The 26,218-nt window shown below is 44.5% G+C and overlaps 1 protein-coding gene across 4 annotated transcripts in view; it reads left to right on the forward strand.

The window, feature by feature from the left end:
- HSD17B3 (hydroxysteroid 17-beta dehydrogenase 3) overlaps positions 1-26,218 on the forward strand; it is a 1,142,586-nt gene that overhangs the window by 806,018 nt on the left and 310,350 nt on the right. For all 4 annotated transcript variants that reach the window (XM_086961177.1, XM_086961176.1, XM_086961175.1 and 1 more), the window contains 2 exons: positions 18,744-18,778; positions 19,411-19,492. In XM_086961177.1, coding sequence (XP_086817303.1) covers positions 18,744-18,778; positions 19,411-19,492 — 117 coding nt within the window. The remainder of the gene's footprint in view (positions 1-18,743; positions 18,779-19,410; positions 19,493-26,218) is intronic.

Genomic DNA, 26,218 nt, shown 5'->3' on the forward strand with positions numbered 1-26,218 from the left:
GATAGAGATTGCAGTGGGTAGATGTATTGCGTCTAACAGAGCTTGAATGAGGGGACCATGTTGGATGTTGGCACCGTGAGAAGTTAAGTAACCTCTCTCTCGCCAGAGGACTCCAAAGTCGTGAACGACTCCGAATGCATAACGTGAATCAGTGTATATGTTGACTCTCTTATTTCGGGCTTGAATACATGCTTGTGTCAGAGCAATAAGCTCTGCAGCTTGGGCTGACAAGGTGTCAATACAATTCGTTTCAATGACTTCCGTGTCTGTCGTGACGGCGTAGGCTGCCACTAATTCTCCTGTTTTTGTTCTCATACATGAACCATCCACATAAAGTGTCAGGTCTGGATCTGGTAACGGGACATCTGTCAAGTCTTGTCTGGGTTTTGTTGTGATAGTAATAACTTCAATGCAATCATGTGCCAATGGATCTACTCCATTGACTGGCAATAACGTGGCAGGATTCAATGTGCTGCAGCGTCTGATTTCGATGTGTGGCTGAAACAATGTCAATTCATAACCTGTCAATCTTGCTATGGTCAGGTGTTGGGTCTGAGTTCGATTCAAAAGGACTTCTACAGAATGTGGAACCTGTACTGTCAATGTATGTCCTAACACAATAGAATCACTCTGTCTAATTGCTAAAGCTGTAGCTGCAACTGATTTCAAACATGCTGGAAGGGCTTGTGCTACTGGGTCTAATGTACTGGAAAAATAAGCACAAGGCTTATGTGAACCTGCTTGTTCCTGGGTGAGGACTGACAATGCAGTACCATCACGTTCTGTAACAAAAAGTGTAAAAGGCTTACTGTAGCATGGTGTTGCTAAAACAGGTGCTTGACATAAGGCTTTCTTTAAGTCTTCAAAAGCTTGTGTATGTTCCTGAGTCCAAGGGAGGACAGACGAAGTCGCTGCCTCCTGTGTTGTCAACTGAATGAGTGGTTTTGCTAGATATGCATATTGGGGAATCCATTGTCTGCAGTACGAAGTTAGGCCTATAAAGGCCCGCACTTCCTTTTGTGTTCTGGGTGGTAACATGTTAATAATTAACTGAATGCGATCAGGTGTGAGCTGTCTCCCCACTTTGGACAGCAAGTGACCCAGGTACACGACTTGCTGAACACAGAATTGTAGCTTCGAAGGAGACACCTTGTGTCCCTTGTCAGCCAGGAAGTTCAAAACAATCAGAGATGCATTTTCACATTCGGGTTCGCTTCGAGCGGTGATCAGCAGATCATCGACATACTGAAGCAGAGCAGTGTGGACGGGCATGTGGATACTGTCTAGTTGTTTTTTCAATGCTTGGCTATAGATGCTGGGGCTTTCTGTGAATCCTTGAGGTGCACGGGCAAATTTAAAGGATCGTCCATTTAAACTGAATCCGAACAAATATTGGCTCTCCGGATCAATAGGAACACTGAAGAAAGCATTCTTGAGATCGATTACAGTAAAGAACGCTGCTTCGGAATCAATAGCTGTCAGTAACGAAGAGATATCTGGAACCACAGGGTACTGTGGTACAATACACTTGTTCAACTCGCGCAGATCAATAACCAATCGATAAACAGGTGGGGAATTTGGGTCAGTACGTTTAAGAACAGGAATGATAGGAGAATTACACACATTAGAGTCGGTTTCCACAACCACTCCTTGTGCGATGAGCTCGTCAATGATTTTCAGTAAAGCCACTACAGCATCTGGGGGTAACTTGTATTGTCGAATTCGTGGTAATACCACTCCTGCTTTAAGAGTGACTCGATACGGGGTAATGTGCATGCAACCTACGTCAGTGGGGCCCTGCGCCCACAAGTGGGCAGGGACGTTCTGTAGTCGGGGATCCATATCTCTCAATACATAATGGCCTTTGAAATCTCGCAAGAATAATCGTACTCCCTCGGGAGAACAACAAATAATAGCTCCTAAAGCTTTCAGTGTTTTTATGCCTAATAGATTTTCCGGACATGACTTCGTGAGCAATAAATCTGTAGTCCGTGTCAAAGGACCTACTGCAAGAGGGAGGGGTTGTGACACTTCGTTGATAATCGGTTTTCCTGAAAATCCGAGGGACACGTTCTGTGAGCCTGAGAGGGGTGCCCCTGGTACTTCATTGTGACTTATCGTGGTCCTGCTTGCCCCTGTATCAATGAGAAACTTTCTGTCTTTCCCTAAAACTTGACTATTTACATAAGGACCACTCTGATCTACAGGTACTTCAATAAGGGGCAAGCGGAATTCACTCTCTAGGCTGTTTCATGTGTATCGTTGGTAATCAGGATAATCGTTCTGTGCATACTGATACATTTGCTGTGTCGTGGTTTGTGTTGCAGGAATGGGCTGTTGCTGAGGTATCGCTACTGTCTGTGAAGGAGCTGGCATGGGTGTGATCTGCTGTGTATTCTGGGGTACTTGTTGTGAAGTCTGATCTTGTCTAGGAGGACGTGGTCTCTCTTTGGTCTTGCCCGTGGCAATATTATGTTTCAAAACGGCACATTCATTTATATAATGACCTGGCTGCTTGCAATAATTACATACACCTTTTACGGGAACTGTCGAATTACTGGATTGGATCGCACCCTTTTTCTGACCATCAGCAGGAACTGACTGAGCAACTAACATTTTCATTTTCGTATCCTTCATACGTCTCTGTTCATGTTCTTGTTCTTCTCTAAGTCTATTCTGGTGATACTGTAACATTTGTAACATTTGCGAAGGGGTGTTAGCTTGCCAAGTGCTTTCTACTTTCAGTACTCTATTCTTGACCTGGGGTAAGGAATTCTCGACTAATTTCGTTACAAAGAGATGTGGATATGACTCGCTACTTGCTTTCAGACCGCTGTTAATACCAAAACATTTCTCAAATCGTGTATAAAAATCACTAGTGTCTTCATCAGGTTTCTGTTTGCATGCTGAAATTGCTCCCCAATCTTCCTTTTTCGTACTCAATAAACGCGGCAATATTTGTACTAATAAACCTGGTAACGCTTTAACTTTATCTCCAAGCCCTAGGCCTGGCACTCGGGTATTCTCTTCATCTTGTAATGCAGCCCAATCAATCTTTGCATCACCCACCTCCCACTCTTTTTCTCTGAGTTTCTTCTACTCTCATGATGCAATCTGCATCCCATGTCCCTGCAGCGGGCCATCTCTGATTCTCAGACAGTTCTTTAGTGTAGTCTACCCACAAGTCGAGAAATAAAACAGCATCTAAGCCATGTTTATGGTACATAAAGTACCCTGGAGTGTCCCTAGGTGGAATGGGAACAGCTTCCTCTAGAACCCCTTTTCGGGTTTTTATTTGTCTTAGTTTAGAGAACAACGGCATTCTGAAATCTGGCTACTTGATTCTTACTCAGATATGAACACACTATACATAAGACACATCTAAGCACAACAATGAAAATCGAACATTCACTCATACCACGACATTTGATGACACATTAAAACATCTCAAGAACGAACCACATTAATGGAGTACAATAACAAGTGCAACAGGATGTACCGCTAAACGGCACGGATACACCTTATACAGGTGCAGACTAGATGTACTGCTCTACAGTACAGATACACTGCTAAACAGTGCAGACCAGGCTCGTGCACCCGAACCTGTCTTGACCGGCACAAACTAATGCGCACGTCAGGATGCGTCCCTAGCAACGGTACTCACCAGGAAGCACGGAAACAGAAGGCCTCGGAAACTCTGGACTGGACTCGACACGGACTGGATTCGGACTCGACGCAGAAACTTCGGAACTTCGGAACCTGGCGGGCCTCGGTATACCACGGATCTTGCTCTCTCAGCTAGGCTCGGGTTGGGATCCTCCGCACGCCTCACCGCCTCGTCTGGGTGTCGATCGCAGCCTCAGTCACCTCCGTTGGCCTGAGGGAGATACAGGAAATCCTGCGGGTACGCGTAATTGTCCGTCCGGCTGTGGCAGGGGGCTAGGCCTGCAACGCACCGCCGGCGCGTGGGGTGGGGGAGGGGTCCCTATTCGGGCGCCAGAACTGTGGTAATATCGATTACCTATACTTAATTTGCTATCAATAATCAATAAGAATAACTCAGAAAAATAAGAGGCAAAATCCGGGATATTGAGGTAAACTCAAAAGGGTTTTATTCCTGTAAAAGGAATTGGGTTATTGGCTCGAGCCAAGGTGGCATAACCATTCCATTCACCACACAGGGTTCAGGAAGGGAAGACAGACAACATATTGTTTACAGAAGTACATATATATAGTCAATGCATTACAATGTATGAGCATGTAGTAGGCGTAACAGTAGGCGTAACAGCTGGAAAAGAAGAGATAAAACATGGAAACGTCACAAAACGTCATTTTAAGAGGCGGTATAATAGGCGTGCATGAAGGCGTACACTAGAAACGTCATTGATCATGAGGTCACAAAATGGGTGGATACATAAGAATCTTGCAATGTCAGCAGAAATATGAGGCAGAGATGCGCGCGCAGCAGATTGACGTGTGTCTGACGTATATCCAGAGGGTGAAAGGACTTGACATTTAGCACTACAAGTGTAGACATAAGTGTAGACATAAGTCTGGGATGTCAGATCAACCTAATCCCAAATCGTATCTGGTATCGTATGTTTAAGGAACAGTAGTGTCTGGAAGGGAAAAGGTCTCTCGGGCGGAGACTACTCTATACTGTCTGCATGTATGCGTCTACGTGTTGGCATGCAGGGTGAGGGGGCATGAGCCTACCATGGCAACGGAGTCTATGAATTACTTGCACGGAGACAGAAGAAATGGGCCCTCTGCTCCTGCAGCTGGGAGGATGTTTACTTGAGCTACGAGACAGGAATGTGTTTTCGAGGAGTGGAGCAGATAATTCGAAGGTTGAAGACGATCTTGGCAGGCAGAGGTTAGGCTATGCGCCGGAGCCGCGCAAGGAATAGGGTGGGGGCCACTGGCACAGAGGTAGCCTGGGCTGAGGCCCTCGGAGTCAGAAAGCAGGAGAGAACTCGAAAAAGGCTCAATGGCATATTCTGGGCCTACTTCGCCAGAGCTGGAAAACGTGTAAAGTGTGCCACAAAAAGACGGTGGCACAGCATATATAGAAACTGAATATTCAATCCGTTCATGGCGGATCTGAAAGAGGACAAGTTAAAGATGGACGCAAATGTATTTGCGTCTTCGTAGCTGGCACAGGAGGGAAATAACATGCACTTTAAGCTGGTACATGGAGACGGTGGGGTACTCGCTGGGGAACACTACTTGATCAAAAATTATATTTCCTCAAGGGTGATACTGTCTTTAATACATGAGGTGGAGATTGGGTTTGTAACTGGTTCATCATCTAGCAATCAACTGCGGACCTTAGCACGTCTCTTAAGGCAAACCAGGGACTCCCTAGACACAAAGAATGCATTTGACCATGTTGAGTGTAGGTACCTTTTCTAAACTACCAGGAAGTCCAACATGGACGAAAGTAGATATTAAGCGATAATTATTGCTTGGGGTGGGCAAAGAATTCCACCCCTCACTGGTGGAATTCGCAGAGTTTTGACCACTTTGCTCAGAATTCCCCAAAATTCTGCGAAGCAACGAGGAGCAGAGTGTTTTGTCTTGTGCGGTTCATCAACGTTAAGTTGGTGAGCACAAGCGAGAAAAATTGCTAAGCCTCTTCCCGGGCGAGATTTCTCATCGAAGGCGGTAGGTCATTACCGCTCGCATTGAGAAATCTGCTGCTCGTGTTCAGGAAGTTGCCTCTCGAGTAGAATATCTACTTAAGCAGGCGAAAGAAGCAGTGTCCTATGGTGCTACATGTAGTGCCTTTTGCACTGGTTTTGCAGCACGGGCCAAACTCCTGGCTCTAAAAATCAGTGCAAGCTGCACAAAGTACCGCACTCTGCTGCTTGCGGAGCTCCACATAACGCAGCAGAGTTTTTAGGACACTTCGCAAAGTTCCTCGTAGCAGTACTCCATGAACTCTGCCCAGGCCTAATTATCGCATACTGTAAATACTGAACAGCTCTGTGCCGGATTTTATCTGGTGTGACACTTACCGCATCCAATACTGGGTCACTCTAAAGAGGGCTTTAAAGTGAGTCTGATTCTTCAATACTTTGCACCATTCTGACATAACATATGTCTACTGTTAGGCAACTCCCCACTGTGATGCTACAACAAGTCCGTCCAAGGGGACCTCCAAGCTCGCTTGTTGATGAGATGAAACTCCTCAGGATATCCGCTCAATACAACCTGAATACTTGCTGCATGTCACAGGTACCTGCCCATATCGCCATCTATAACATTGTCTGAAAAGCTGCACGCATCCATTGCCTGCTAAGTTTTAGGAATCCACCATTTTGAAGTACCTTGAGACCAGGGCTCAGTACTGTGGGGTAGTCTCCATCCTAACAAATCTTTCTTTAGATCTTCTGAATATACCTTCTGTTTGGTATAGCAATTCATTCTGCCTACAGATAATATGTATGTCAGAGAAGTAAATATGAAGAACTAAATAAAGCCGAATTGATTCACCACCCAAAAGGCTGGAGGTACTCCCAGGAGTGCTGTGACTTACTTCACATCCTATGGAGTTGTCCAAATTGCAGTTGTGCTGTAGCTTTACATGGCAGAAATGATCCCACAACAATAGGCTAGACATTCTCTTTTCTGTACACCTTACAAAATTACATGATGTAGCAGTCTTTACTTTCACAGATGGATGGCCACATTCCTGACTCAACCCAAGATATATATCTTACGCCATTAACTACAAAAGACAGTACCCAACGCTAAAGAATGGATAATGGAACTCTTGCATATAGCCGTTTGGAAACTAGTCATATATAAAGTCAATGATCAACTAGCCCTGGTTTTCTGTGTTTGCGGCCCTTTTGTTATAGATTGGATATAGGATTGAAGACTCCGGGTTGACTCTATTCTTCTGTATTAGGTATCAGTGGGATGGCAGTCATCTCTTCTTATGCTGATGTTATTGGCTATTGATTCATGAACCCACCACTGTTGCATGTGTACTCACACTAACTTTAGAGCTTACTTGGGTTAGCCGACTTGATGTCCTCTATATTTACCATCTTCTGCGATGCACGATAACGTAGAAGGAACAATATACCTACCTCCACCCCATCCAAGGCACTCTTCGATATGTCCAAGATCAGTGATGATTCCTGTCCATATGGTAATGGTGTTGCATCAACATAGTGTAGTCAGCATATCATCTGACATATACTGCATCCCACATATTAATTCACCAAAATATCACCCATTGGAGTTAATAAATAAAATGTTACACACAGTGGGATAATATGTTTGTAAGCAATATTTAGTCAATTATGTTTGTTAGGCAATATAGTTTTCTAAAATATTCTGGCATAGGCCTAGGGTGAAAACATATTGCCCCCCCCACTCCTCTTATGGCCTACATCAAAGTGTATAGATAATGATTTAGTACTATTAGCATGGTTTAGGGCTGTTAGATAACACCAGATCTGTATTCCCCTTTCCCTCATACCCTATATTGCCGCTCCATCATAATTGTTTTCCCATACATCATCTCTCCTCCCCGGCCATGAAATACTCAGATAATATCCTGAATCTTCATTTGTGGGCGTGTAGGCTTATCTGAATGTTGTTATTGGGAAGTGCAAATTAGCTTTACTGGATCGTGTGGATTAATACTATTATTATAGATTTGGCTCATACAAATGTAATTAATTACACTGTATATGCCTGAGGAAGCATGTCTCTTTTACTGTAAATGTCAACAAAGATATATTCCAAAAAAGGCAATTCCAGATATTAACAGACATTGAACACTGCAGGCACTGACTAATGTACTCAGTAATTTTAACAGCAGCTTAGCTACCTTTCATGCTGGGTTGAGCAGTGAGCACCTGCTAAGTGAGTCTTTACATGGAATCCATCTATCCCACTTAGTCAGTGTGTCATAATGATTCCTTTCCTGGCATTTAATGTGTACTAGGGATGTGCAACGTTTATTTTTCTATAAAAAGCCCTTATTTTACCCCAATACTATGATTAGAACTTGTAGGTTGCAGAGTTCTTTGTGTTCACAAGAAAATCAGGGATTTCGAGCCGCTCTTACATTTTCAGGTCCAACTAGCACTCACTAGAAAATACTGCAAAGTTGCAAGTAAAATCTACATCAAACTGTAGGAGTAGGAGAAGCAGGAAGTTATGCAATGTCATCTAATATGCCAACGACACCCAGCTGATCCTCTCCCTCACCAAGGACCCAGCCACCGCCAAATCCAACCTTCTCCCGGGAATGAAGGCCGTCGCAGAGTGGATGAAAACCAGCTGTCTGAAACTGAACTCTGACAAGACGGAGGTCCTCATCCTCAGCTCCACCCCCTCCGCATGAGATGACTCCTGGTGGCCGGCCACGCTGGGAGCTGCCTCGACACCCACCAACCACGCACGCAACCTGGGGTTCGTCCTGGACTCAACGCTCTCTATGACCCAGCAAGTCAACTCTGTCTCCTCCTCCTGCTTAAACACTCTCTCCATGCTTCGCAAGATCTACAGATGGATCCCTACTGAAACCAGAAGGATGGTCACAAAGGCCCTCGTCAGCAGCAGGCTGGACTACGGCAATGCCCTCTGCACGAGAACCACCGCCGAACTCCAGAAAAGACTCCAATGCATACAAAACGCCTCTGCACGCCTCGTCCTCGGAATCCCTTGCCACAGCCATATCACCACTCACCTGAGAGACCTGCGCTGGCTCCCAGTCAACAAGAGGATCACCTTCAAGCTCCTCACCCACGCTCACAAAGCACTCCACAACGCCGGTCCAGCGTACCTCAACGAATGGCTCATCTTCTAATCCCCGAACAGCCAGCTTCACTCCGCTGACCTCGCCTTCGCCACCGTCCCATGCATCCGCTGAATGACCACCGGCAGCAGATCATTTTCCCATCTCGCCGCCAAGACATGGAACTAATGCCCACCCACCTGCGAAGGACCCAGGACATGCTGACCTTCAGGAGACTTCTCAAGACCTGGCTGTTTGATCAGTAGCTGCTTCTTCCCCTACCCCCTCTAGTGCCTTGAGACCCTCATGGGTGAGTAGCGCTCTCTACAAATTATTGATTGATTGATTGATTGATTGATTGATTGATTGATGCAAATTATGGGTCAGCCAAAAATTTGGGATCTTTGTCAGAATTTGCTTATGTAGAAAAATGTCACAGTATATTATCTGCCTCAAGAAAGAGAACTGGCATTTGAATATTCACTTGTATACCTGATACTTGTTGGATTTAACCCAGATCTAATAATGACTGGCGGTGAGTATCTGAAAAGTTTCAGCACTCTGTTCATCATCCTATTGTGGTTGCTTTGTTTGCCGTACATTGGCAGGGTACGCCCAGACGTGGGTCCCTTGCTCCCTTTGCCACTAGATTCAAGCTAACCTGGCTGAGGAGGGGGGTTACAGAGAAACCGGTCATATACACACCTAGGACATATTGGGATCTGTGGAGGTCAGAAAGTACTGATCCCTAAAAGGAGTATAAATGACACAGAAGTACTTTGGCCTTATGTGTGCATTAAGAAAGGAGGGGGAGTAACATCTAGAAACCTATGGGGGGAGAGAATTCCCTCAGGACAAGAACCTTTCTCACCGTTAGGTTACAAGCTTTATCATGTGGGTTCCTTCCTCACCCCATAGTGTGGGCTACGACTCCCAGAGTGGAGGAGCAGAGGTGTTTTCTCAGAAGATGAGCGTAGAGAAATGGGTGAGTGAGGGGCTGAGTGCAGAAGAGAGTGAAAAGTGTGATTTAAAAATGTCTGTCTGGGTCCACTGAAAGTTTAGTAGGTGTTCACAGCAACATTATTAAAATGCAAGAGGAGTTAGGGCTTGAACGGATAAATCCTAGTTATGTAAGGTCAACATATTTCTGCCAACAGGCATTCGTCAGGACCTATACATTCAGTCACTCTGCAGATAGTGGTCAAAAGTGAAAGATAATAGAAGAATACAAGCCACCACTGGAGCTGTGTGGCCCGTTGTCCAACATCCCTCTTCCTTTCAGAGGGGGTCGTGAAACTGTAGGAGAAATGGCCTCATCATCCATTACGTAAAGCAACCATGCTCCATTCAATCATAAACGTAATGATTACCTAATTTGCAAAAAAGTCATGTGAACTCTCCAAGCTCATGTACCATCTTGTGGTGCCCAGCTGCAAGTGCATATAACATAGAATGTAATAAAAATCTGTGTACATGTTAATCTACGTGTGAAAATAGACTTGGTAAAACATTGCAATTGCTGTCTTAAAGTATACATGAATTCTGAACATGATCCCTGAAATGTGTGTGGCGCTATGCCTTACATGTTGTGACGCAGTCCCCAGTTGAACCGTAGTCCCAGCGGTATGCATGGCTCACATATGACCCTCTAGGTCAAGTATGCCCCACCGGGATAATTGGAGCACTGTGTGAAATCAAGAATGACCATGCCCCGGGGGGAGGGGGAGGGGGGAAGTATACACTGCCTGATCAGACCACCCTGGAACAAAATATAGTTTCTGCGTGTTTCGCGCTCCCAGTCAAGTGATGGGACGCACTCATGGCACATCAATGCGGGTCAGCATGATCTGCGGATGCACGTGCATGTGCATGGTGCCTTGAGCATCTAAGCATGGCTCACGGGAGGAGGTGCGCCCCGAAAGGGATCGAAGCCACTTCAGGTGTGGCGTTCGCGGTTCCAACTCTACAACAGCAACATGGGTCCACTAGAAAGAGTCCTCTTCCATAGGGAACAACGATGGGTCTTCCGGCTTAAAAGTGACAGCAAGGGACTTAACAATGAAATCTCATGGACCACTCTTTCTAGTTGAAAGGTCAGACAAGGGTAAAGCATGGTTGTGGCTCACTGCTGACACAATGTTTTGGTTTGGCCTCCAGTGAGTGCAAATTTCACTTTCCACTGCCTTTTAGACTGAGTAAGTAGGACCACTTCCTTTGCTACGGGTCTTCCACCATAATTTGTTAAAGGGTGCCCCTTTCCCTACTCCGTGACACTTTTCACTCCAAGGAGCATGCCCAAGGGCGGGTAGGCCATCCAATGGCCACCGTAGCAATGATAAAACTCCCCTTTTTTGCCCAGCTCACACGGGTGTCCACAGCAGCACCTCCAGGGTATCTGTCTGTGCTTTCCCTTCCAGCCACCCAGCAGGCTGACTCCTGATAGCCACATTTGTATTCCTTCTTGGGATTGAGCTAGTCAGCACCTGTCATGCAGGATCCCAGCACAGGACTCACCTGACGCTGGGGATCTATTTAGCAAGACACCATTTTTATTTCCCTTGCCTCTCCCGCCCCCCGCTTTCACTGATTTTATTTGTGCAGGTCCGGATCCTGACCTCATGGGCTTTAGAATAGCTGATCCGCCACTGCGGATGGCAGTACATTTCTCAGTAGGCCTTGATCGCTTGACCGGAAGTACGCGGCAAACATGCGCCACGTTTCATCAGGAATACGTATATGAGACACCAGGAAGAGCGGCTAGCCACTCTCCTCTGTTATCTCATCCAGTAAGGGCATTAGAAATCACAAGTAAGTGTGTCGTTACTACTCCAGAAGAACTGACCCGTCTGGGGGCACCTCTCTTATGCTCTTCCCACCTTCCCTGATGCTCAACTGTGCCGAGGCACTATGAGTGCATCCCTTTGCTTGACTAAAAGCACTACACCAGTAGCGGCTTCTTTTGTGTACAGTACCCACTGCACCTCAGGAGCGGTGTTTGATGATGAAGACACACCTGTATGGCCAGTCCTCTATCTGCACGTTTTTTTTCTCCACCGTAGATCATGCCTGACTGTGCCGAAGTACCACAAGCGCGTCCCAGTGCAGGATCGCGAACACCACACCTGAAGTGGCTTCACTCACTTTCTGGCCGCACCTCCCTCATGAGCCATGCTTAGACGCACAGGGCACCACACACATGCATGTGGACCTTGCAGATCATGCTGACCTGCACTGAGGTACAATGAGCGTGGCCCATAACTTGACTGGGAGTGCGAAACACGCAGCAACTATTTTTAGTCCCAGGGTGGTCTGATCATGCAGTGTATACTTTCCCCTGGGCGTGGTCATTCTTGAAGGTAAGCAATATGTTTATGTTTGAATAGAGCACGGGTGCTTTGCGTAATGGATGATGAGGCCATGTATCTTTAACATGTTAAATTCTCCTACAGTTTCACAAACCCCTCTGAAAGGAAGAGGAACGTTGAAAAACAGGCCACACAGTTCACGTGGTGGCTTGTATTCTTCTATTATATTTCACTTTTAACCACTATCCACAGAGTGACTGATTGTATAGGTCGTGAAGATTGGTTGTTGGCTGAAACAAGTTGACAATACAAAACTATGGTATATCTGTTGAAGTCCTAACTCGTCTTGCATTTTAATAATGTCGCTGTGACCACCTAATAAACTTTCAGTGGACCCAGACAGACATGTTTAAATCACATTTTTCATGCTCTTCTGCACTCTGCCCCTCAGTCACCCATTTCTCTACGCTCATCTTCTGGGAAAACACCTCTGCTCCTCCCCTCGGGGAGTCGTAGCCCACACTATCTTGTGAGGAGGGAACCCACAGGATGAAGAATGTCACTTAACGGTGATTGAGGGTTCTTGTCCTGATGGAGGTCTCTCCCCTCATAGGTTTTTAGGTAGCACTCACCCTGCTTGAGAGAGATAGATCTCGTTCTTCTTTCCCACCCCCTTGTCTTCCAGATCACACACGGCCAAAGTACTTCTGTGTGATTTAAACCCCAAACCGGTACCATGATGTTTGATTCTGGTCAAGGGAGGACCTTGTCTGGCAGTTCAGGCTGAACTGTTCCCATGAGGAACAGGGTCAGGTCTGATTAGCATGTGGCTGTGTCTGAACTGGGGTGGAGAAGTGAGCAGAAGAACGATGATGGATTTAACCCATATCAAAAAGTGACTTGGGGTGAGTGTCTGAAAAGTTTCAGCGCTCTGCTCATCATCCTATTGTATTTGCTTTGCTTGCCCTAAGTTGGCAGGGTATGCCCAGAAGTGGGTCCCTATCTCACTTTGCCACTAGAATCAAGCTAGATTGGCTAATGAGGGGTGTTACCCCCAAACCGGTACCAGGATGTGTGTTTCTGTTCCAGGGAGGACCTGATCTGGCAGTTTGAGCTGGCCTGTTCCCATAAGGAACAGGGTCAAGCCTGATTTGCACATGGCTGGGTCTGAACTGGGGTGGCAAAGTGATCAGAAGAATGATGATGGATTTAACCTAGATCTATTAGCGACTGGGGGGTGAGTGTCATTGCTCTGTCCATCATCTTATTGTGTGTGCCTCAAATCCATGCTACCAAATAATTCACGGGTCACTGATGATAAAAGGAGAGACCAAGGCAGCAAACTTATCCTATTCACTGATTTTCAGTGTAACAAAGCTACAACAGTATATATCCTCTCTTTCACCTGCACAGCATCTCAATGAGAATTGGCTACTTCACCAGGCCAAGCCACTTTTTGGTGTTCTCATCCAGGAAGAATTTCTTTGCATACTTTATATTGTGTTGGTAAGGTCAGGGAATATAATGATCAAGGACCTTCTGTACTGTAAACCTGTTGTTTTCCTCACTAATTTTGCCACCGCTTTGGTTTATATCTGGTTTCTACAGGCCTCAAAAGCAGGACAAGGACTTTATCTTCCTCACCTTGTCAATATGATATGCCCACCCAACTTTCTTGTGTGACTTCAACCTCCCGGACAACACAAGCTAAAAAATACAAGAAATACCCTCATCAACCTCATCGACACACTCAGTGCGGTACAGTATGTTACACAAGCACACACTACAAAGGCCACATCCTCTGCATTGTTTTTTCAACATCACCAAAATCTAATGCAAACCACCCACACCCCTGCATAGCATCAACCACTTTTCCATCCCTATTTCCCTATTCACCACCCTCACCATCAAACAAAGGTCAACCCAAAAGAGAAGACAAAGTTTTAGATCCTTTAAAGACTTCTCCATTGAAAATCCAATGCTTCAACTCATCTCTCACTCTGTCAACTCCATGTCTGATGCCAACATCCTTATAAACAACTACAACTATTTTTTCACCCGTTTACCGCGGCGGAAATTCTGCCACGGTGTGGGCGTTCTACACAGTGGGCGGGTCTGCGTCGGCCGTTGGTCGTGCGCAGCACCCGTAAGGTAGTGCTCGCGTCTGCCAACGGCCAACGCGAACACGGAACGGGTTAAAAACTATGTGAACATCCAAGCCCCAATTAAAACATGCAAGTGCAAGGAAAATCTTTCAGCATCCTGGTACTTTAAACAACTTTCTGTCAATGCAAGATCCATCCATGAACAGGAAACAAATGGAAGAAAAACAGAACTCCCAATGACCTCATGATACTGAAGTACGTCCACGCAGTACACAGACAGCTCATCACATCCAAAGCAAAGTACTATACCGAAACCATCAATAAAGCCACCAACAGAAGCAGAGCGGGTTTCAATACAATCAAACACTGTATCAGGGGAACAACCTTTACAACACAACTTTTACAACGCAATACCATTACAATGAAACTTTTACAATGCAACATCCATTACAACGCATGCCATCACAACGCAACCATTACAACGCATGACACTACAATGCATACCACTACATGGCATGTCATTACAACGCAATCATTACAACGCATACCATTCCAACGCATACCATTACAACGCATAGTACCCTTACACTATCCAACACTTACCCTACAGTTGCACCCCCTGGAGTTAGAATAGTAATTTTTACCCCTACACTATCCAACATTTACCCTACTGTTTCACTCCCTGGAGTTAGAATAGTCATTTTTACCCCTACACTATCCAACACTTACCCTACTGTTGCACCCCCTGGAGTTAGAATAGTATTTTTTACCCCTACACTATCCAACACTTACCCTACTGTTGCACCCCCTGGAGTTAGAATAGTAATTTTTACCCCTACACTATCCAATACTTACCATACATGCAATGTAATGTTATGCGTTGTAATGGTATACGTTGTAAAGGTAGTATGCGTTGTAATGGAATGCATTGTAAAGGTAGTTTTAAAAAATGTGTTGTAATGGCATGCGTTGTAATGGAATGCGTTGTAATGGATGTTGTGTTGTAAAAAATGTGTTGTAAAGGTATGCGTTGTAACGTCATACATCCCTGTATCAGTCCCCTTCCAAACCTACCTATTTCTCACTCCACAGAAGAATGCAATGCAGTCAACCTTTTCTTCAGGGAAACAATGCATATCTGACAAAACGTTGGCAACATCATCTGTTAAGCCCACCCATTCCTGTAAAATCCTAATATGGTCTGCCTTCAAAGCATTATCTCTTGCATATTTCACCAACAAACTCAATTTCCTCGAAGACATTTCTTAAGAAGATGATGAATTGACCTTGTTCTTCATCAGAACTCTCTCTGGGGATGCTCTCTCAACCTAACTTGCAATTTTCAATGCCTGCCTCACTTAGGCATCTTCCCACAAGATCGCAAGACAGACAAGATCCTGTGTTAGTCCATGATGACATTACGGATCAGCCATTCACCTACCATTCATTGGCAAGATCATTGAAAAAGCAGTCTATGTTCAGCTCCAAGATCACATAAATGATAGACAGCCTGGCTTCAGATCATGCTGGAGCACAGAGACTGCTACCTTATACATTGTAGACAATACTGTCCTGACCACAGATGAAGATGACCCCCTGCCTCCTTATATTTCTAGACCTCTCAGCAGCTTTCGACACAGCCAATCATACCACCCTCAAATACACCCTTAATTCTTGATGGTATTCACTGGCAATGTCCTTCACTGGTTCTTCTCCTACCTTTACCACCAACACCAGTTTTTTCAAATGGGCACCAATTGGTCGGTAAGTGATCCATATTGCCAGTGGAGTCCCCCAGGGCTCTATGCATGTGACAAGTCATCTTCAACCTCTACATGAAGCCTCTTTGTGCTCTACTCACAGATAACAGCTTCAAGATTCACTGATGACAATGTTACAGAACTCTGCATGAAGGTCCTGTCTGTTTCAGGAGTCTCATATGTCAAAAACTGCCTGCATGTCATCCAGAAGGTAGTCCACCCTCTGTTTATAGAAGGGAAGGACTAAGGTCAGAATCTGGTTGTGAAAGGAATACTACTTGGATAAAAAGGGCAGTGTCTAGGTGAAAAAAATGCCTCAGACCTTAAGATGACATCTAATTTTTTTTTGGGGGGGGGTCAAAAGGTCCCCCACGGAATATACGTATTCGTATCATTGCCTGAATGTTTAGTGACAAGAGATAGCCAAAGCTTCAAGCTTCTGTAGGCAGTTATGGTTTTTACCCATTTTAAGACCATCTCATTGCTGGACCTATTTTGGAAGACTAAGGCATAGCTTCATCAAGCAAAATTGCGATCGCAATAGCTGCGAAACAGCTATTGCGATCGCAATTTCTGCTCCCGCAATTCATCAACCAAAAAAGCATGAAATAGCAAATTCGCAAAAACAAATGGCTGCCATGTGCTGTGCCTGGTTGCTGTGCACAGCTAGCATCCAGGCTTCGATACCTAGCCCTAGATCTTGGGCCTGTTGCTCCCTGTCTGCTCGTGTGGCCATGGTGCGCTGCTGCCTCAACTGGCCGCTTGCCTGGGACCGCACAGTGGCTGTGCGGCGTGTCTGCCTCCTGGGTGGTGGTGGGGTCTGTTCCACTGCCATGCGTGACGCCTGGGGTGGCTGAACTCCTCCTGTGTCTAGGGGTGGCCCTTTGCGTTTGGGAAGGCTGCTGCACCGGTGCAGGTGCATGTGACGGTCCAGGTTCTGGGGCTGGATGGCTCTCTCCCTCCATCTCCTCTGGAGTCTGCTCGATATGGAGTGCCTCGCTACCTGAGGTCTCTGCATCTGCAGTACCTGTGATGTGAATGGGAGCATGATTAATGATATGATTCTGGTACTTGGGATGTAGCAACATGCATGCAGCCTTGCATTCCCTGACTGGCTTTAGGGGTATGTTTCACTTGGCAGTTCTGGCTGTGTGTGGCTAACAGGGCACATTGTCACACTACAGGTCCCACAATGCAATGGGGTGTTTCTGATGGGCAGGGACTGCATTACTGGGGTTTTCAAATGGCTAGCTCTGGGGGCATGGGCATTTTTAGGGGACAGGGTCACAGTTGCATGGCTCTTACGTTGTGATTGGTGTGTGGGTGGGGAGGTGTCCAGCTGAGTGACCCCCACGCAGGCTGCAGGGTATATGTTGTCCTCAACCAAGTCCTCAAGTGGTGTGTTTGCGGCAACTGTGGGGTCTCCTCCTCCTGTGGCCACTCTCTCCCCCAGCCTCTCTGCAATGCGCTCCTTGGCACGGCCTCTGAGGTCATACCACCTCTTCTTGAGGTCATCGATTGACCGCTGTGTCACTCCTACGGCGTTGACTTTTGCCCTGATGCGCAGCCAGATTCTCCTTTTGTCAGCTTCAGGCACCTACCTGGAAAGCTTTCCTAAAAGCTTGTCATGGTCCTTGCTGACTCCCTCAATCAGGTACTCCAGCTCCTGTTCTGAGAACTTGATTTTCCTCTTCCTGCCAGTTTGACTGGATCCTGCTGCATCCTGGGACATTGTGGTTGCAATGTATGTCCTGTCTTGGGGCTGCTGGGTGTGTCTCCTAGTTCTCAGTGCTGTGCCTCCTCCTCTATCCAGCGCTCTTGTTCCAAATGAGTAATGAAGCTGCCTACTTCCTGGTTGTGATGTCATCATTGTGCTCAAAATGTGACTTCCCGTTTTTGCGATCTCGCAATTTGCGAGATTGCTATGTGCGATTTCGGTAATTGCGAAATCGCAATTTGGGGTTGGGAAACAGATAATTTTGCGAATTAATAGCGATTTTTGAAAATTCAAATACGGCGATTGCGGGCGATTGCGATTCACACTTTTTTTTAGATTTTAATGATGCATCCCAATCTGCGAATTCTAATTAGGGATTCAGTATTTTTCGCTAATTAGAATTCGCAGAGTGGGTGCTTGATGCATCTAGGGGAAATTCCCCAATTTAAGAATTACATTAATTCCTGTAATTCCTTTAAAAGTGCTTTTACTGCCAGCTGTAATTTTACCCCGTCAGCTTTTTTTTCTCCTTTTCTGAATGTAGAGCATATACCACTGACAGTAATGACCAATTAATTCCAGCTATAGTTCGGCTTTGCATTACGTTTGAAGCCATAAATAATAACATATTTTGCAACAATCTCCTCCGTTTTTAGCCTCTAGCAAAAATGATTGTGTAAAATAGAATAGTGCAGAACTTGCCCCATTCAAGCAGTAAGAGGGATATGGGCAGTTAAAGATGAAATACCATATCAGCATAGCATACCGTCGTTGTGGACGGTGCCTCAAAAACTAGTCGTTTACAAGATGCATCCTTTGATCAAGACTTTGAAGTTGATAAGCTGTCCAACAGTTTCGCCGATTGAATTTGTTTTTCAAGTATACTGGACTTCTAACTTATATGCATTTTGTAGAACTCTTACTCTCTATTCTCCTCATTCTGCTTATATTTCAAATACATGTTTTCTGAAGAAGGCTGGTTAGGTAAACATTTAGAAGTACCTTAGCCTGCAAAGTGTTCTTTGTTGATAGTTCCAGATCAGTTGCATTCCCTCTCCTTCATCATGAAGTAACCAAGGCTATTTTCTTTCACAGATGACAAGTCTGGTCTTGGGACAAATGGAAAAAAGGTGTGTACTTGTGTTATTGTTACCTGTGTCATTACACTGGCTGTCACGCTGGTTCATGCAAAAACATAACATCTCAGCTATATTATGCACTAGTTGAAAGTACTATGAGACTGGCTAGGATTTAGCTAGCAGTCCACAGCCTTGTTAGCCTTGTTAGGTCAGCAAAGGGCATTCCGACATATTTAGAGCTCCTCACACACATGCGGTAATTGCTCTGAAGGCTTAAGAGTTTACAGAGAGGGCGCCATGGCCCTGACACACAGGAACTTTCCTACCTGTGTGGCATGGTCATTAATGTATTTCCGTGCCTAAAACAGCCAGAAAAATCTATTGACAGTCTTGCCTCCCTAACGAAAACTCTAAATGATCCTCTGTATGATTATGGATGTAGGTTGTAATATAAGCGAGGTCAGGCCAAAACCACAATCCTTTATACAACACTAAATGGATACTAATTCTACTTGATAGACAACATATAGATTGATGTCTGATAAAGTCCAGTAAATATTGTCTCTAATAAATGAATGTTGTGCTGGGCCTCACCTTAAAGGGGGTACTTACTGAGCTCTACAGACTTAACATTTCATTAACATTGCACATATGTACTCAATGCACATATTTTTGAATTTCAGGAAAAAGGGTCTTATACTGAATATTTCGTCAGGTGTGTCAAACTACCCTTGCCCACTATATTCTGCATATTCCGCTTCAAAAGTAAGTTGTTTTTTTGAAGATTAAGTGCTGTGCAGGGACAAAACCGTGTTAAACCCACATTACAAAGGCAATTACTTTCTTATAGCATTCATAGTGATGATTGTTGGGTATGGTATAAGGATGTCTTTCAGTTTTACCATCAGCATTCATCATCTGACTTTCATGAGTAATTGATGGCAGTTTTGCACATTTTCTAGGTCTGCAGTAAAAATATTGTGGGAAACTGTAGACTGAAGAAAGGGGCGGCACAAATGTTGTCTATTAAAACAATGGAATGGAAAAATGCGGGTACATAAAAATGAAAAATGTTTTGCCTTACAGGTCAAAGAGAAGTGAGATAAAGGCCAAGACGCCATCTTCCTACTAAAGTGAGGTGGGGACTAGTGGAACAAGGGAGTAGTAAGGTTTTTTTTAGGATTTAGGGAAGGGTAGTGTTAGGGGTAGTAAGGAGTTGGAAGAATTCAGCGATTGATAGGATTAAGAGGTCGTTAGGGGTTTTAGAGTTCAGGAAATGTTAGCTTTAAGGAGTAGCAAGGGGGTTTCAGGGTTTCAGTAAAGGGCAGCATTAAGGCTTAGTTTGAGGTTTTACAGGTCAGAGATGGGTAAAGTAAAAGGGTAGTATATGATTGTTAGGATTCTTCGAAAAGTAGCAATAATGAATAGTAACGGTTTGTATGGTCCATTGTAGGGTTTAGTAGTAGTTTAGGTAGTTAGGAATCTTTAGGGCTCAGGAAAGGGCATGTACAGGGGTTGTAAGGGGTTTTTAAATTTTAGGGAGAATAGCATTAAAATATAGTAAGGTGCTGGTAAGGTTCAGAGATTGGTATAGTTAAGTGGTAGTTAGGAGCTTTCAGGGTTCAAAGCAGGATAGTGTTGATGGGTGGAAAGGGTTTTTTAGAGTTCACGGAAGAATTGCATAAGATTAAAAAAAAGGGTAGCAAGAGACTTTTTGGTCTCATGGCAGTGTGGTGTTATGGGGTAGTACGTTTTTGGGGGGTTCAATGTAGGGTAGCATTAAGAGGTAGTAAGGTGCTTTTAGTGCTCAGGTAGGGGTGTTTAAAAAGGTTTCTAGGGTTTAGGGACAAATAGCATTAAAAGGAAGTAGTGTGTTGGTTGGGTTCGGGTAGAGGCAGAGTTAAGTGGTAGTTTGGGACATTTAGGGTTCAAAGAAGATAGTGCTATGGGGTAGAAAGGGTGTTTTAGTGCCCAGGAAGAGTAGCATTAACAGGTGGTTCGAAGTTTTTATGGCTCATGGATGGGTCGTGTAGAAGTGTAGTAAGGAGATTTTAAGATTCTGAAACGGGTGGCCTTAAAGAGTAGTATGGGTTGTTTAGGGAAGGATAGTAATAAGTGGAGGTACATGGATTTTAGGTACAGGGAATGGTAACGTTAAGGGACAGTAAAGGGTATTTAGGGTTTAGTCAAGGGTAGCATTAAGTGGTAGTAAGGGGTGTTTAGGGCTCAAGGAAGGGTAGTGGAAAGAGGTTAATAGGGTTCATGGAAGGATGCATACAGGGGTGGTAGGGTGTTTAGGGTTTAGGGAATAGAAGCTTTAAGGATGCGTAAAGAGGTGATAGGAGGGTTTTAGCGTATAGAGAATATAAGCTTTATTGGGTAGTAAGGGACTTTAGGCTTCAGGGAAGGGTAGCATTAATGGGTATTATGGGGTTTTACGATTTCATGGATGGGAATCGCTAAGGGGTACTAAGGTGTTATTAGGTACAGTTAAATAAAAAAAAGAATGCATGTAATAAAAACGACATTTGATAGTCAACATTATTATCTAGACAATTTGTATTCGACTTTAATGTAGTTGACATTTTATAAGCCAACTTTATTACTTACAACCAATTTCAAATACCAGCAAAAATCTATAAGTATCAAATGGTAAAAAAGATGAAGCAGTAACAAAATACTCTGTCCCAAATTCAGAGGCCGCACCAATTCTTATCTGACCCAGAGTGCAACATTCAGATCAATTTGACATTTTTGGTGTCCTTTACTAAACGCAAAGAAAATGTTTTTAGGTTAATTGTGGAGAAAATATGCTCTATGGTCGTCTGTTTCTCCTCTTTATCTGTTGTAATGTTTTTCAGTAAAGTCTGTAGTGCATTTCCCTTTCCTCATCCTACTTTGTTGCTCCACTTGTCCATTTGGATTGAACACATGATCTGAATGATGTCTTAATCATGATCTGAATGATGTCCTAATAATGTATACATTTTTGGTTTCATGAGTAGGTCTGTATATTGAAATCCTGTATGTTGGCCTGTATATGTGTAAATGCTCAACCATGTACTTTAAACACTTGAGCTCTTTTACACCCTGCCAATGTGTCTTACATCCAGACAAACAAGCTTCACTCAGACCTCACCAAGCATGTGCCCTTATACGAGAATGCAAGGAAAATCAGTGACTTTGTGGTCAGGGATGGTCAAGTTATTGTGGGTGCTAGTGGAGGTCTGCCCACTGAGAAGTGGATGAAGTCCACCATATGTATATGTCAAAGTCTACCAGTTGTGAAGAAAATCAGCTACAGTTTTTCATTACCTTTTTTTCACTCTCTCGACGAATCATCCTCCTGGACTGGGATGCCATTTCCCTCAGTTTCCATTTCTCATTAAATGGAGAGGAGAAATATTTGTCAGATTCTTTTTTTAAAATATTTTTTTTAAAACATATTTTATTGTGTTTTTGCTAGATAAAAACATCAACCTAAATGGTAAAAATTCAGAAACTATTCAGTGCACAATTGTAGTTCAGTATACTTAGCTTAAACATGTAAAGCAGACTTCGTGACTCCCCCAGACAATTCTGCCGGTACTCTACTGTGTCCCCAAGACCGGCCAACATTTACAGGAAGGGTAGTCCCACTGCAGCTGCACCCCAGGGTCTATTATGCCCCACTAGGACATTAAACCAAGTCCATATATTCTCTCAATGGGCCCCACACCCTATCAGGTTTATGTGGGCAGTCATAGGCCTAGTATGCCTTGTGTGGTTCGTTCCCTGTACTTTTAAACTATTTTAATTTGCTTTTTACCCTGCTCTCTGTTTTTTAAATTGGTATTTATAGTTTGTCTTTTAGCTGTTCACTACACCCCCTTACCTCCTAATCTGTTCATCCGGGGAGTTTATTAGGAGGTCACCTGTTCCTCTACTGCTTTACCCTACTCTCGCTTAGCATTAGCAGGTCTTTTGTGCTCTGTTTTGTTTTGAATTTGAATTTGTCACTTGCTTTCAGGGGAGTGTGGGAGCCCCCTCTGGGCCAAACTTATACTTCCTGGTTTGGGATGACTAGAGACAGCATTTTGTGTTTGTGCGTTCTCTAGTCATCAAAGGGAGGTATGCAGATAAAAATGTGCGCTGCTCGGACAAGCTTGCCTTGTGTGGTTCATTCTCCATGCTTTTAAACTATTTTAATTTGCTTTTTACACTGCTCGCTGTTTGTTAAATTGGTATTTATACTTTGTCTTTTAGCTATTCACTACTCCCTCTTATCTCTGAATCTGTTCATCCGGAAAGTTTATTGGGGGGTGGGGGAGTCATCTGTTCCTCCAATGCTTTACCCATCGCTCACTTAGCATTAGCGGGTCTTGTGTGCTCCGCTATTGAATTGTGTGCTCTGATTTTGAATTTGCAACTTGCTTTCGCGGAGTGTGGGAGCCCCCTCTGGGCCAAAGCTACACTTCCTGGTTTGGGACGACTAGAGATGCCATTTTTGTTTGTGCGTGCTCTAGTCATCAAGGGGTGGTATGTAGATAAAAATACGCGCTGCTTGGATGTGCGCAGCAGGTGTGCTACTGGCGCACCTTTGCCGTGCCTAAGGTAAACCCGTCTGGGCCCCTCAGAGTCCTGGAAGCTGCCAGCGCCAGCCACACTACTCATGGCACCCCAAATAGTAAGGTTTTGTTAATAAGCTTTAGGAGGGATGACCTTGTATCCTTAGACCCCTTGAAATGTTTAAGAGTTTGTAGATGGGGTGTGGCGGCACCTCATGATAAGAAATGCAGCAACTGGACAAGGCCGAGCGCTAAAATAGCGCGCGCAGTCCTTATGGTGGTCAAGCCTGTCCCCGGGGGAAAGGAGTAGGCGGGGTCACTCCCACCTCCCCCCATAAGCATTCAAGGGGCGGCGTTCTGTGGGGTGTGAACTGGAAGCACTTTGTGCTTCCGGTTCACACGGGCATCCAGCGTTAGAGGTTTGACCAGTTTAGACCGTCCTGTCCCGTGCCCCCTTAAAAGGGGGTGTGGGGAGCAGAACAGTCTTTTGTTCCTATGCTCCCCATGGGCACAGCACCCGGGCCACCAGCGGCCCGTAATTTATTTTCCCCACCCACCATCCCCTAAGGCAGGCACTTTAAATGTGGTGGTCAGGAATGTATTTTGATTGCTTCTTACAAATTCTGGCAGTACAGGTATCTCAGGAGATAGCATGAATGTAAACTTGATGAGTGTTACATTTTAATGGTGTTTGTTGGTAATGTATTTGTTTTGTTCCTTTTAATTTTAGGGCGGGTATCTCAGGATATAGAAGTCATGTAAATCTGATGATTCAGTACATCTTAAATGTGTTTGTTAGTAATGTATTTGCTTTGTTCATTTACTTTTGTTGCAGGTATCTCGGGATAAGAGTAATCTAAAGATGAGGATTGGTACATTTTAAATGTGTTTGGCAGTAATGTATTTGCATTTATTCTTTCATTTTTATTGCAGGTAACTCAGGAGATAGAGTTAATGTAAATATGATGTGGTGAATTTATAATAAAAATGCCAATTTGAAAGCTTGTCAAATACAGGGTTGGTTAATACAGAGTTATGTAAGTGAAATGTGTAACGTTTAATACATATCAGTACATGTTATATGATTTCAGGTAATAATGTCATATTTAGTTGTGTGTGTCTCCGGTCAGGCGGTAAGGTCATGATTGGTAAGCATAGTCTTCGGTCCTTAGCGGTGAGAAACATGTAACTCCAGGGGCAGTGACAGCCGGTAGGTAGGTTGTCGGGGTGCGGGGGCGGGGAGTCATTCTTCCCAGTGGGCCTGTGGCCACCACCCCACGCGCATTAGGGCGCAAGTATGCAGAATTTCTGCAGCCCCCGTTATGGAGTTTAAGGCACAGGGCGTAGGGGGGGGAGGGGAAAGTATCCGTCGGATAAGCTGTACCCCCTGCGCAAGCCGACTCTGGTGGAGTGATTTCTTGTAGTTTGCTGGGATCAGGATGCTGCCAGTCATTGACCTTGCCGTAGGCTCTAGAGGGGACACGCAAAAAGTGTATATATGCATTGTTAGATTTACAGTAGGAGTGTTGTGTGTATTAGAGTTAAGGTTAGTCATGTACCATCATCGGTCTAACAATGTATCTGGCCTTTCAGCGTAATTGTACATAATGTTAATAAATAATGTTTTTTTAATTTTGTAATGAATAAATACGGCCGGGGGTTACACCCCTAATCCAAACAATTGGTGTGATCTCAATACTTGCCTTGAAGGAGGGAGGGAGACCCCATCAGGGCAAGTGCTGGTCGTGAGTAGTACCAAAGGTGAAAAAGGGGACTTGGGGGAGTACCAGGCCATATGCAACTTCAAGCTATCTCCAGGGACTTTATCTTCACCTCCACCTAATAGTTTGTCTGTGGTTAGGTGTAGCGAGTATACGCTCAGGGTGGCTCTGATTAATGCCCTCTCTGTAGCTAAACATACTCAGGACATTTTTTATATGCTCAATGATGAGACACTCGACTTACTCTTCCTCACAGAATCCTGGTTATCTGAGAACTCCAGTCAAGTGATCAAGATGGCTATCCCTGGCGGTTTCAACATTATTAGAGTGGATCAGAGATAAGGTTCTGCTGGAGGAGTTGCTGAGGTGTTAAAAGAACAATGGAATTGCCAATGGAATCAGATAATGGAGCTTGCGGAGGTGGAAGCACTTCCTTTCTACAGCCATATCTCCCCTCAATACACTCTAGGGGGTATCCTGGTTTACCTGGTTTATTTCTCAAAGCCTTGGACGATGTGATCATCCCACAATTGGCTACTCTGACTTTATTCTCCACTGGTACTTTAACATTCAGTGACAAAGCGGAGGATACACTCGAGTTTCTTCACTCCATGAAGCTATCTCACCTGCAACAATTTGTCACCCTGTCCACCCATCGGGTTGCCACATTTTGGATCTCATCTGCTCCAATACGCCACTCAAAGTAGAGGATCCCTTTTCAGTGGTGTGATGGGACCACTTTCTGATCAATTTTTTCCTGGAAATTTCAAAATAAGACAATGCAGGTAAGTTTGTTTATTGGGCAACAAAGGAAAGCTGACCACACGACTGACACTGGGGAATTTAGTCTAGCATTAGCTGAGTTCCGTCCGGTGATATCAAGTGACATGAATAAAGCCCTCTGGAACTTCACTAACTGGATATACAAGGTAGTGGAGCGTCTTAACCCTGAAACACTGCCTAGGCATGGTAGGAATCCTCCTTCAAAGCCATGATTCTCTGGTTCCCTTAAAACTGAGAAACAGCAATGTAAAATGCTGGAACGCAAATGGAGACAGAAGTATTGCCCGAAGATAGATACATTTGCAAAAGGGCACATAAGAAATGCTATGCCGTCATTGCTAAAGCTAAAATCCTCTACTATGTAGAGCAAATGGCCCAGTCTGGCAATAATGCCAAAGAAATATTCACCATTGTCCAAAGCTTCCTCTCCCCTGAAGTGG

Source organism: Lissotriton vulgaris, chromosome 3_1 (assembly GCF_964263255.1).
Source record: "Lissotriton vulgaris chromosome 3_1, aLisVul1.2, whole genome shotgun sequence".
NCBI classification, from domain to species: Eukaryota; Metazoa; Chordata; class Amphibia; order Caudata; family Salamandridae; genus Lissotriton; species Lissotriton vulgaris.